Source organism: Chelonoidis abingdonii, chromosome 15 (assembly GCF_003597395.2).
Source record: "Chelonoidis abingdonii isolate Lonesome George chromosome 15, CheloAbing_2.0, whole genome shotgun sequence".
NCBI classification, from domain to species: Eukaryota; Metazoa; Chordata; order Testudines; family Testudinidae; genus Chelonoidis; species Chelonoidis abingdonii.
The window spans coordinates 742,268-755,015 of record NC_133783.1 but is presented as its reverse complement, the minus strand read 5'-3'; the positions used below and the strand labels follow the sequence as shown (position 1 = coordinate 755,015).

Sequence of the window (12,748 nt, the reverse complement as noted above, 5' to 3'; positions counted from 1 at the left end):
CACAATTGTCAGAGTTTTCTCCCAATGGTACTCCTTGAGGCAGCACAAGCGCCCTCTGTGCCTTGTGTGCGGTACACAAACAAACGGGGCAGAGCCACCCTGACCCTCCTCAGTTCCTTCCTGCTGCCCATGATGGTTGTTGGCATTCCCTTTTCTTCTGCAAGTCTTTTTGTCAAGCATGTAAATAGTGCCCATTTGTAAATTTCTGTACAGTTAGTGTAGGTTGGCTAGTTAATGTAGTTTAAAAAAAACAAACTGGCTTTGTTGGTTTTGTGGATCTGGCACCCAGTCTGGGTACCAGCCCTAGTACTGGAGATATGCTAAGCTCTCTGGTTTTCAAGTCCTGCCACCCTTGTAGTAAGGGACTGCCTAACAGTGACCCTCATCCCAGTTCCCTTAAGTGCTTGGGGGAGGCTCACATGAGCGACAAATGTAACCTTCGTAAGGGCTTGAAGTGCTACTCCAAGAACAGGGCAGCCAGACTTACATACCTGCTGCTGGGATTGGTGCTACATTGTCTGTCTGAACCATCTACCTTGGTCCAGGTACCAAGTGCCTTGGCATCAGTTAGCTGTGCATTTTCAGCGTTATTGGTACTGAGAGGCAGATTGGTGTCACTGGTACCAAAGAGGAGGCATTGTACACAGGACTTGGTACTTGAGTCATCAAAGGAGGTGAAGAGGCTGAGCTTATCTAAAGACTTGAGGAGGCACTCTCCAGGGCACACCTCTAAGCAGGGAAATTCATTGACTCCAGAGCCCAGTATGGGCCAGTTGAAACTGACAAAAGATCAAAATCATGTGTGTCCCTGCCTAGCTGTTCTCACCATCAGGAGTATATTAGAAATCAGTGATAATTTGCCTGAGTTAGAAATGTCTTAATTCTGATGATGTTTTGTAATTTTTTAACGAGTCTGACTGGATCTTCACCCATTACTTTATTATTCTCTTGAAATAAATTATTTTTGTAGCTAAGAGTCTTGCAATGTGAAAAATAATGCTGGCAGTGGTACAGAAATGCAATGTTAGCCTTTTACAAATATTCCAGGAAACTTCATTTATACAGTTATCTTTTTCTTTTGTGTGCAGTACAAGACAGCAAAATCCAGTTGCCAATTTCACAGCTGCGTAAAGTGTGGGCAGAAGCCGTGCACTATGTGACTGGGCTAAAAGAAGATTACAGCCGGCTATTCCAAGGGCAGAGAGCTGCAATGTAAGTTGGTGCAAATTCAGTAGACCAGGAAGAGAGATGTGTACATGGAAGATGTTTGAACTGAAAGCTCTATGAATTAAAGGATTCTTGGATACCCATTATTTTGAAGTGCTTTGTTCTTTTTGTCCATAAACTTCAGTGGTAAACCAGATGAGAACGTGTCCTAATCTGTTAAATATTCAGTGCTTCTATATATTAATATTTACATCAGTAAAAGCAACTTCAACTTTAAAAATCAATAAGCTAGAGGCTGTTTCTGTAGTGTTGCTTATTGCAGCTGGTCTCGGTTTATGGTGGCTGTAGTTTTATTCTTGCAAATGCATTTTAGCAGTAAGTGTAGATTGAGAATTCTAATGGCTTGTGATCAAGACTGTTTGGTCAGAAGGAGTGCTTTGTGTTCTTCATTAGGTCATAAATCATAGCAGAAGATGCTGAGCATTTTCAAAGGTGTATTTTCCATCAAACATAATTGTATCCTAGATAAAAACTGCGTTGAGCTGGTTTTAAGGTTTAGCTCAAATTAGTAATTTTGAGTAAAATAACTTGTCCCAATGATGCAATTGTCCTCAAAACAAACATTAACAAGCCCAGGAAATGCCAAGTTAAAGTTAACCTTTAAAAGAAAAGATTAGTGCATGACAGCAGTTGTAATCCTAGATTAGTTTAAAGTAAACTGATTTTTAAAGATACATTAGATTTTTTTCTTCATGGTGTCACAAAGACCATTAGTCCATTTAAAAAAAAGCATTCAGATGTAGCCTGTGCCCAAGATTTCACTGAGTGTTTACTATATGGTAAACTGGAAGTTTCTGTTACCTGAAGACTGGAACACAAGGTAATTACCTTAGAACCCACTTCAGAATTTAAATTTTTAACTCATAAACTAATGGATTTACCTGCAAATACTCAGAAAATTCATTCTGCATTCAGAGTACATGCTGTAAGTTTGGTGATGGTACGCTGGATTTTTCTTCGTTCACCAGAGTGGTCAAATCTCCACCTTATGTGCAAAACTCAACTCAGCCTTAACTGTGGAATCACGACTAGCAGCTTCATTATATTTATTTAGTTTTATTGAATGTAGCAAAACAGTACTTCTCATTGAGGGGTACCTTCACAGGCTAAATTGAAAGTTTCAAAGTTCAGTTCTATGAAATAACACAAGTATCTTGTATGTTGGAAAATGGTAGCTGTAGAATTTTTAGTGGGGAAGACTGTACTTCAGATGTTCATAAGCCGGAAAAAGCTAAAAGGGATTTTCAAAAAATAATTCATCACATTCCAGGAACAGACAGCAGATGATGACAAAGATAGTTTTTGCAAGTTTAACTATGATGGTTGCTCTGTGACCAATATAATACACCTCTACCTCGATATAACGCCGTCCTCGGGAGCCAAAAAATTTTACTGTGTTTATATATAACTTGCTTTGATCCGCTGGGGAAACCGCATTATATGGAACTTGCTTTGATCCACTGGAGCGCGCAGCCCCGCCCCCCCGGAGCACGGCTTTACTGCCTTATATTCGAATTCGTGTTATATCGGGTGGTGTTATAGCAAGGTAGCGGTGTAGTACTAACACAGATTGTTCAGAGTAGTTTGCATGTGCAGGGATAGATGGTCTTATTATTGGAATTATGGTAGCGCCGGGAGGCCCCAGCCATGAACAGACCCCTGTTTTGCTTGATGCTGTACAAACACATACCCAGTCAGTCCCAGTCATGGAGAGCTCACTGTCTAAATAGCCAAGACAACTAAAATGGGGGAAAAGGAAGAATTATTCTCCACATTTTACATATGGGGAACTGATGCCCAGAGGGATTTAAATGACTTGCCCAGGGTCACACACAGGGTTCGTGTCTCTGCTGGAAACTTTATGCCGGAAGGTCATAAAAAAAATTCAGTTCCACTGATGCATTTCCTTTAGATGTTAGAATTCAGGTTCTCCATAGCAGTTCATTCTTTGTTACTAATTCACAGAATTCCAGTTGTATTAATTTTAACAGGCCCTGTTTGCAATTATTGTTTAGGTTGAGTCTTCTTCGATATAATGCCAACTTAACCAAGATGAAAAACAATATGGTGTCCGCATCTCAGCAACTGAAAGCAAAGCTGGAATTCTTTCATCAGAGTATTCATCTTGATCTGGAGAGATACAGTGACCAGATGGCTTATGGAATATGTAAGTATTTTTGGAATAGTTGAAGGCCCCAGTGAAGGTCATGATGGGTAGACAGTTCCTGCTGCAGATAACTTGTAACGTAAAAGATACAGATAGAGGTTTGAGGATGAAGACTCTCATACAAGCAAATGAACTTATTGGGGGATCAGTACAGTTTTGCTAGTGTTTTGTATTTTTTTAATTGGTGACAGAGGTCAGGGGACCTAAGACCTGGAAGAAAACACAAAATCATCACTAATAAAGTTTGCAGATAGACAGGGTAGGTGAGTGATGTCTTTTATCGGACCTAATTCTGTTGGTGGAAGGTCAAGCTTTTGTGTTACACAGAGCTCTTCTTCAGGTCTGGGCTCTCCAATCCTGAAGAACTTTGTGTAGCTCTAAGTTTGTACCTTCCACTAACAGATTTTGGTCTGATACAAGACATCACCCTCCTTGTGTTTCTCATATCTTAGGACCAATACTGCTGCAACGCCACTGCAAACAAAGTTTGCAGATGAGACACAGATTGAGTGAGTGGTAGATAATGAAGAGGAGGTTACGGATACAGAGTGATCTGGATCACTTTGTAAGCTGGGCACAGGCAAATAATATGTGTTTTAATATGGCTAAATGTATGCAGGGAGTCCTCGGACTTATGACCCAGTTCATTCCTCAGAATTGCGTTGTAAGTTGAAATGTTGCAAGTTGAAACCGCTTTTCCCATAGGAATCAATGGTATAAAGGGGGGATTAGTTCCTGAACCAAGGCTTGATACACTGTTTTCACCACAAGGACCCAGATTTTTGTACTAAATGAATTATAGATGACTAACGTAGCAATGTCAATGTATTTATTTGGTAAACAGCATTCAAATAAACATATATTCACATATGCTTTGATTTCCCAGAACTTTTTGAAGGGCTCTTGGCTGGGGGCTTCTCTGCAGTCTTCTCTGCAATTTTAAATAAAGTGTCCAAGGAAGTTTGGACAGTTGTTCTCCTCTTCTCCTTGTAAATTTCCATGTAGCAGCTGTTATAATGAATGGAGCTGGAAGGGGGACCCTTGCAGTTGCTTGTCTCATTGGCTTCCCCAGTCAAGGTAGCTTGTTTCCGGGAGGCCTTGTTGCTAGTTTTTGATTGGCTGAGCCTGGGGCTGGGAGCCAATGAGAGAGCTTGAACAGTGAAATCAGTAATTGGCTGAGGCTCAGCATGTGATGTGTACTGTTCTCCCTGCCAGCTTTCCTCATAAGGGTGAAACAAGCATCAGAGGGGCGAAACGAGCAGTCAGTTGAAAAGTGTCATAAGTGGCGTCCGACATAAGTTGGGCATCATAAGTCCAAGGACTCCCTGTACATTTAGGAACAAAGAATGTAGGCAATGCTTATGGGATGAAGGACTCTACCCTGGGAACTAGTGACTCTGAAAAAGATTTGGTGAGAGAGGCGGATAATCAGCTAAACATGATTTCCCAGAGTGATGCTGTGGACACAAGGGCTAATGTGATCCTGAGATGTGTAAATGACATCTTGAGTTGGAGTAGAGAAGATTTTAAGGCTGTATTTGGCCCTGGAATGCTGCATCCAGTTCTGGTGTCCATGGTTCAAGAAAGGTGTTGAACAATTGGAGAGAGTTCAGAGAAGAGTCCTGAGAATGATTTAAAAGCATTGAAAACATATCTTAGAGCAGGGGTTCTCAAACTGGGGGTCGGGACCCCTCAGGGGGTCGTGAGGTTATTATATGGGGGGGGGGTCGCGAGCTGTCAGGCTCCACTCCAAACCCTGTTTTGCCTCCGGCATTTATAATGGCAGTAAATATATAAAAAAATGTTTTTAATTTATAAGGGGGGTCGCACTCAGGGACTTGCTGTGTGAAAGGGGTCACCAGTACAAAAGTTTGAGGATCACTGTCTTAGAGTGATAAATAGATTATGCTCCTTGAGTCTAACTTAACAAAAAGAAGGTTAAGAGGTGACTTGATTGCAGTTGCTAAGTACCTATACAGGGAACAGATACTTAATAATGAGGTCTTCAGTCTAGCCAGAGAAAGGTATAACATGATCCAATGGCTGGAAGTTGAAGCTAGACAAATTCAGACTGGAAATAAGGCATACATTTTTAATAGTGAGGGTAATTAACCATTGGACGTATTTACCCAAGGTTTTTTTCATAGATTCATAGACCTCTAGGACTGGAAGGGACCTTGAGAAGTCATCGAGTCCAGTCCCCTGCCTTCATGGCAGGACCAAATACTGTCTAGACCATCCTGATAGACATTTATCTAACCTACTCTTAAATATCTCCAGAGATGGAGATTCCACAACCTCCCTAGGCAATTTATTCCAGTGTTTAACTACCCTGACAGTTAGGAACTTTTTCCTAATGTCCAACCTAAATCTCCCTTGCTGCAGTTTAAGCCCATTGCTTCTTGTTCTATCATTAGAGGCTAAGGTGAACAAGTTTTCTCCCTTCTCCGATGACACCCTTTTAGATACCTGAAAACTGCTATCATGTCCCCTCCCAGTCTTCTCTTTTCCAAACTAAATAAACCCAATTCTTTCAGCCTTCCTTCATAGGTCATGTTCTCAAGACCTTTAATCATTCTTGTTTCTCTTCTCTGACCCTCTCCAGTTTCTCCACATCTTTCTTGAAATGCGGTGCCAGAACTGGACAACAATATCCAGTTGAGGCCTAACCAGCGCAGAGTAGAGCGGAGAATGACTTCTCGTGTCTTGTTTACGACACACTTGTTAATGCATCCCAGAATCACATTTGCTTTTTTGCAACAGTATCACACTATTGACTCATATTTAGCTTGTGGTCCACTATGACCCCTAGATCTTTCTGCCATACTCCTTCCTAGACAGTCTCTTCCCATTCTGTATGTGTGAAACTGATCGTTGCTTCCTAAGTGGAGCACTTGGCATTTGTCTTTATTGAACTTCATCTGGTTACCTCAGACCATTTCTCCAATTTGTCTAGATCATTTTGATTTTTGACCCTGTCCTTCAAAGCAGTTGCAATCCCTCCAGTTTGGTATCATCCGCAAACTTAATAAGCGTGCTTTCTATGCCAACATCTAAGTCGTTGATGAAGATATTGAACAGAGCCGTCCCAAAACAGACCCCTGTGGAACCCCACTTGTTATACTTTTCCAGCAGGATTGGGAGCCATTAATAACTACTCTCTGAGTACAGTTATCCAGCCAGTTACACACCCACCTTATAGTAGCTCCATCTAAATTGTATTTGCCTAGTTTATCGATAAGGTTGTGGTGGATTCTCTTTCACTGACTATTTTTAAATCAAGATTGGATATTTTGCTAAAAGACAGGCTTTAAGAATTATTTCTGGGGAAGCTTCTATGGTCTGTGTTATACAGCAGGTTCAAGTAGGTGATCACAATGATCCCTTGTGTCCTTGGAATCTATGAATGGCAGAAGTGAGGGAGTTGGTGAGAATAAGGGAGTAGGAAAAGGAAGAAACAGAAGGACAGTCACATTTCTGTACACGCTTTGTCATGGTAGGGTTTTGTAGGCATCATGGTGGGCATGTCCTAAAGAGGCATTTCTAGGCGATATGGGAAGGGTATGGCTCTATGAATTGAGTTGCGGAATTTTCCTAGGTAAAAGAGCTGTGGGAGAAGATGGCTGGGTGGGGAGGGAAGTTGAGAATGTTGGCAGAGTGAAAGTGGGGTCAACGTTGCAATGAACTAGTAGAGCAGCTAGGTAGGGCAGGACTAAGTTGTCAAGGACCTTACAGGTGAAGACAAGATGGCTGGTGCTTGATGCAAAGTGAAGGAAGAGCAAGGGGTTAATGTGGTCAGTAACAAGCCACAAAGGTGTATGTAGCATCAGCAATTTGAATAGATTTAATACGTAAGTCTGCCGTAATCAAGGCCAGAAAGGTTGCTGTAGTCAGAACGGGAAATAATGAAACCCTGGATGAGCATTTTGGTGGCATAAACAGAGGATAGGCTGTTACATATGGAGAAACAGCAAGATTTATACCTGGTTGGTATGTGTAGCCATAGAAAGGGTTGAGTCAAAGAAATGCCACCTGAATGCCTGATACGATAGTCATGGTGTCAACGGATACGGGAGAAAGAAGGGAGAGAAGGCTTGAGGGAATGATTAAAAGATCAATTTTTTCCATGTTGTGTTTAATCTGTGAACAGGATATAATCCATGCAGAGATATCAGAGACAGGATGAGATGCTGGGTTGGATGGAGGTAGATTTGTGAGTCGTCAGCAATGATGGTGGTGGTTGAAGCCATGCTTGTTAGATATGTGCACCTAGATAGGACATAATGGGTATCAATGGTTGTGCCAATCAAGAGGGTGGGTAAAGAGCCTGCTATAGGAGCGGTCAGAGAAGCAAGAGGAGGATCCTGAGAAAATAGAGCTATGAAAGTCTTTGAAAAGAGTTAAAAAATTAGGGAGTGGTCAGTGGTGTAAGAAGCTATCCAAAGGTCAAGGAGGAAGACTGATATACGAGCCCTGAGATTTGGCCTGGAAGAGGTTGTTAGAGGTTTGGTGTGAGCAGCTTCCATGAAACAGAAAGGGTGACAGCGTGATTGAAGAGTTAGTGTGTGAGGTGTGGGATCTTGGGTTCAGAAAGGCAATTAAGCAAAGGACTAAATTTTTTTTTTTGATGGGGAGACTTGTATTGGGAGGAGAACAAACCTGAAGTGAAGAGTGAGTTGAGGGGGTAGCGAGGAAGCTGTTCTAAGCATGCTCTGTTAGACCTCTAAAAAATCTAGTTGCTATTGTGTTGAGCTGCCTTTATCTCAGTTCATTTCCTTCTCAAACCTCAGTTTGTACTTTCCAGAACCTGTCCTCTTAATCATAATCCGTGGGGCTGTCAAGATATGTGGCACATGTTCATTCCATGACCTACCCTCCTTCCCCTGTCAATCAGAATCTATTCATTCTGGATTCTGGTGTGAAGGAACTGAAGCGGGATCAGGGCAGCTCTGCCTCTTATACTTTGGCCTGGGAGCAAAAGCATATGGAGGATGCAAGTGCCACCCTGAAGGGTACTGCATTGGGGAAAACTCTTTGACTTTGGCATTTTGGGCATGCACACTCTAAAGTAGAATGGATATGTGGAACACATCTTGAAGAACAACTTACAGAAATCTTAAAAACTTAAATCTGCCACATGTTCATTTCCTTCTCTGGAGTTCCTGCCCATTCCAAAGTTTGAATTCACTGAAGGAAGCATGACTCCCTTGCCCTCTTTGCATAAACTTTTTTACATTTGAAGCAGTGAGCAATTGGCATTGTTGATAACTTTATACACAGTGTAGTTTTGCTGATCATTTCTCACTTTTGCCATTCTGGTGGCACATTTTTTTTTCTTATGAAAATCTATCTGTATATGTTCCCCATTACCAAGTATCTGAGTGCTTTGCTGTCTCTAATATATTTATTCTCACAACAATTCTATGAGGTAGAAAAGTGTTGTTACCTGCATTTTAGATTAATAGATGTTAAGGCCAGAAGGGACTATTCTGATCATCTAGTCCTGACCTACTGTTTGGCACAGGCCAGAGAACCTCATCCAATGATTCCTGCCTCAGGTCTCAAGTTCATAACTTCTGGTTGAGCTCTTTTTAATAGTGAGTGTGATTAAATGTAGTTACAACTGACATAGGGATGTGGTGAAGTCTCCATCATTTGGAGTCTTAGAATCAAAATGGGATGTCTCTTTTTAAGAGACCTGCTCTAGCTCAACCAGAAGATATGTTTGATGCTGGAATAACTGGATGACGTTCTTTGGCCTGTGTTATACTGGCCACAAAAATTTCCAAAAGTGGGAACCTAAAATTATGAGATGAAGTTCATAGGCTTGATTTTCAAAAAATGGCTGAACTCAAGATAACTGAAGCCATTGCAAGCTGTTTGGGTTCTCAGTATTCTTGAAGTTCAGGACACTTATTTAGGTACCTAACTATGGACTTCAGTGTGTTTCTTTAGGCACCCATTTTCTAAAATTTTTATCTGTATGCATTTATCTAGGTTCATTCCCAATTCATGTGATATCTGTGCTTTTTTGTTTATTAATCAGACTCCATTTCTTTTAAGCCTCAGAAAAGATGCTCAAAGCCTGGAAGGAAATGGAAGTAAAGGCCATCCAGTGTGCTGAGGTATGGGAGTGAAAGAAGGATACTTGATGTCTGGGGGAGGGGAACTTGGCAGGCTGAGATAATGAAAATTTTTGCATTTGAGTCAGTTTCGCCTCTGAAGTGTTACTGAGGAATAACTTATGCAACCACAGGACCTGTGTATGGTGTAGAAAACTCAAGGGATTCTCTCAGGCAATTATAGCATTTTTAAAGGAACTGAATCATTGCGTCTGATGAAATACATTCACTTAAATAAATGTTAAGTCATGACTTAATAAACTTAAGCTATAGTGTGTGCCATGGCTGAAGCAGCTGTTCAAGATGCTTCATGTACTGAGCGAAGTAGCAATAACAAAATTACTGTTTCAGCCAGAGGGTCTTCCTCAAGAAACAATCCAACTGTCACCATGTTGTTCAAATGTAACAATTTATTTCTCCATTGTACTCTTTCCATTGTCTTCTTAGAGTCCATATTAGAAACACAAGATCATGGAAAACTATTATTCATTTCTAGAGTGAGGTGATTTGGGAGTAAATGAGATTTTGTAGCTGTTCCCACTCCCATCCCCCACACAGATATTTTTGGTTTACCAAGCTTGACAGGGAACCAATCACTTAACATCTTACCACTTTATTTTAAACTTGTCTTGACATCAGAGTAATTGAAATACCTAAACAATCCATTTTGACATCCTCTTTCTAAAGCTCACTTCTCATTATGGAAGCATTTCTTATGATGCAGTTTGTAGCTTCGAAGGCCAGAAGGGACCACTGTGATCATCTAGTCTGACCTCCTGTGTAACACAGGGCACAGGACTTCCCTGAATTAACTCCTGTTTGAGCTAGAGCATCTCTTCTAGTAAAATATCTAATCTTGATTTTAAAAGTTCTGGAGATGGCAAATCCACCACAACCCTTGGTAAGTGTCACGGATGCACAGGTTTGGTGCTACATCCTTAGCTTATGAACAGTCTCTTGGAGGAACCCCCTTAATATGCCAGACCCTCAAGGGGTCTCATTCTTCCTTCAGGGAAGACAATGCAGACTCACTGCATCTTTGATTGGAGGCTCCAGCATTCCTGCTTCACACCATGAACTCTGGTCAGCAAGCTGAACTGAGAGAGACTCCTGGTAGAGACTTGTACACTCTTCAGGGACTAATGCACTCTCTAATTTCCTGGGACCGACATGGCTACAACTACCTACAATGTAGGATTTATTAGTCAATTGGAACGCCGTGTTAGAAGTCCTTAGATTAGCAAAGAGAAATAAAGGTTAAAGCACAGTCCATTCAGGTCAGTCTGGAACCATTCATCAGTTGAGCCTAAATTTACTTATGGCCAGTTTATCGCCTTTTGCTCTTGTGCTAACATAGTCCTTTAGCTTAAATAGCTCTTCTCCCTCCCTGGTGTTTACTCCCCTCATGTGTTTATAGAGAGCAATCAGATCCCTTCCCAGCCTTCATTTTGCTAGACTAAGAAAGCCAAGCTCTTTGTCTCCTCTCATAAGAGAGTCTCTCCATTCCCCTGATCATCCTCGCAGCCTTACACTCTACCTCTTGCAGTTTTAATTCATCTTTCTTGAACATGGGTGACCAGAAATGTGTACAATATTCCAGATTCCTTGTATAATGGTATTAATACTTCCCTATCTCTGCTGGAAATACATCACCTTTATACGTCCTAGGATCATCTTTATCTTTTTTGTGGCCTTGGTACATTTGTGGCTTATAGTCATCCTGTAATGATCAGTACACCCAGGTCTTTCTCCTCTGTCATTTCCAACTATGAGCTCCCAGTTTATAGCAGAAATTCTTGTTTTTAGCCCCTAAGTACATGACCTTGCACACTGTACTATTAATTTCATCCCATTTCTATTACTCCAATCCTCTAGATTATTCAGTTGTTACTGGATAATATTTCATTCCTCCGCTATGTTGATGCCTCCCAACTTTGTGTCATCAGTACATTCCTACTTTTTGTCCCTAAATTACTGATTAAAATATTACATAAGAACTATCCCAAGACTGATAGTTGGGAGACTCCACTAATAACTTCCCTCCAGGCACAACCCATTGTCATATCCCTTTTAGCCAATTCATATTCTTGAATTCCACTAATTTCCCATGGGGAACTGTATCAAATGCTTTACCTGAAATCCAGGTAGATTTGATTGACTGTTTTTTCCTGGTCTAGACGATCATTTATCTTACCCAAGAAAGATATCTGGTTAGTCTGGCGTGATCTACCTTTTGTAAACCCATGTTACATTTTGTCCTGTTTTCCATTTACCTCCATGTCTTTAATCCTTTCGTTAAAGTTTTCCCCAAGTCTTGCCTGCTATTGAAATCAGACTAACAGGTCTGTAGGTGCCTGGAACCTTTTTTCCTTTTCTTAAACTACTTTTGATATTCTCCAGTCTATATGGTACTGCCATCAATTTACTAGATTTATTAAACATCCTTGCTGCTGAATTTGTAATGTCATGTCCCAGTTGCTCTAGTATTCTGGGTTGGAGTTTATCCAGTTCCTCCACTTTAAATTTAAAGATATTACGTTTTTAAATCAAGATTGGATGTCTCTTTCTAGAAGATAAGCTCCAGCTCAACTACGAGATGTGGGTTTAATGCAGGAATTACCGGTCTGTTTTCAGGTCTGTGCTGTGCAGGAGCTCAGACTGGATGATCTAATGGTCCCGTCTAGCCTTAACATCTATGAAACCTTTACTCCACCACAATGTTGTTTTTGCCTTGGAATTCTACTGTTTTTTTTTTTTTCTCCAAAACAATGACGCATCACTTCATGTGTTCTAGAAGTAGTTGTGGGCCAATCAGATAAATATATTGAAGCAGCTTTTACATAGTGCATTCAGATGGTGGAGGTGATTCCTATGTTAGTGTTGCGGAACACTTTGTATTTTATTTTTTTTAAATAAAGTGTGTCTTGTGGAAGTGGGATGTTATACAGAGTCCCGTCCCTTTCCACAAATTGCTCAACCTTTTTTTTTTTTTTTTTTTTTTCCTATTAGGGGCCAGTTAGGAAAGGCTCAGTTTAAAGGCTTCAGGATATGTCATCCATAATCCTGTTCCTCTGGGTAGGGTGGTTTAAGGTCCTTCCTCTGATTTTTCTGGATGTCCATGAGATGCGGAGGATTCCCTCTTGATCGTTGTGCTTGCATGACACAGGAAATGTGTACTTGTTGCTACTGCCAGCACACTGCCTAAATTATGCTCTTTACTACAGCTTCCCCA

At 40.9% G+C, this 12,748-nt stretch overlaps 1 protein-coding gene across 1 annotated transcript in view; it reads left to right on the top strand.

Moving 5' to 3' along the window:
* The window catches only part of CHUK (component of inhibitor of nuclear factor kappa B kinase complex), a 92,615-nt gene that overhangs the window by 31,213 nt on the left and 48,654 nt on the right, over positions 1 to 12,748 (top strand). The window contains exons 12-14 of the mRNA XM_032796455.2: positions 1,089 to 1,212; positions 3,243 to 3,394; positions 9,458 to 9,519. Coding sequence (XP_032652346.1) covers positions 1,089 to 1,212; positions 3,243 to 3,394; positions 9,458 to 9,519 — 338 coding nt within the window. The remainder of the gene's footprint in view (positions 1 to 1,088; positions 1,213 to 3,242; positions 3,395 to 9,457; positions 9,520 to 12,748) is intronic.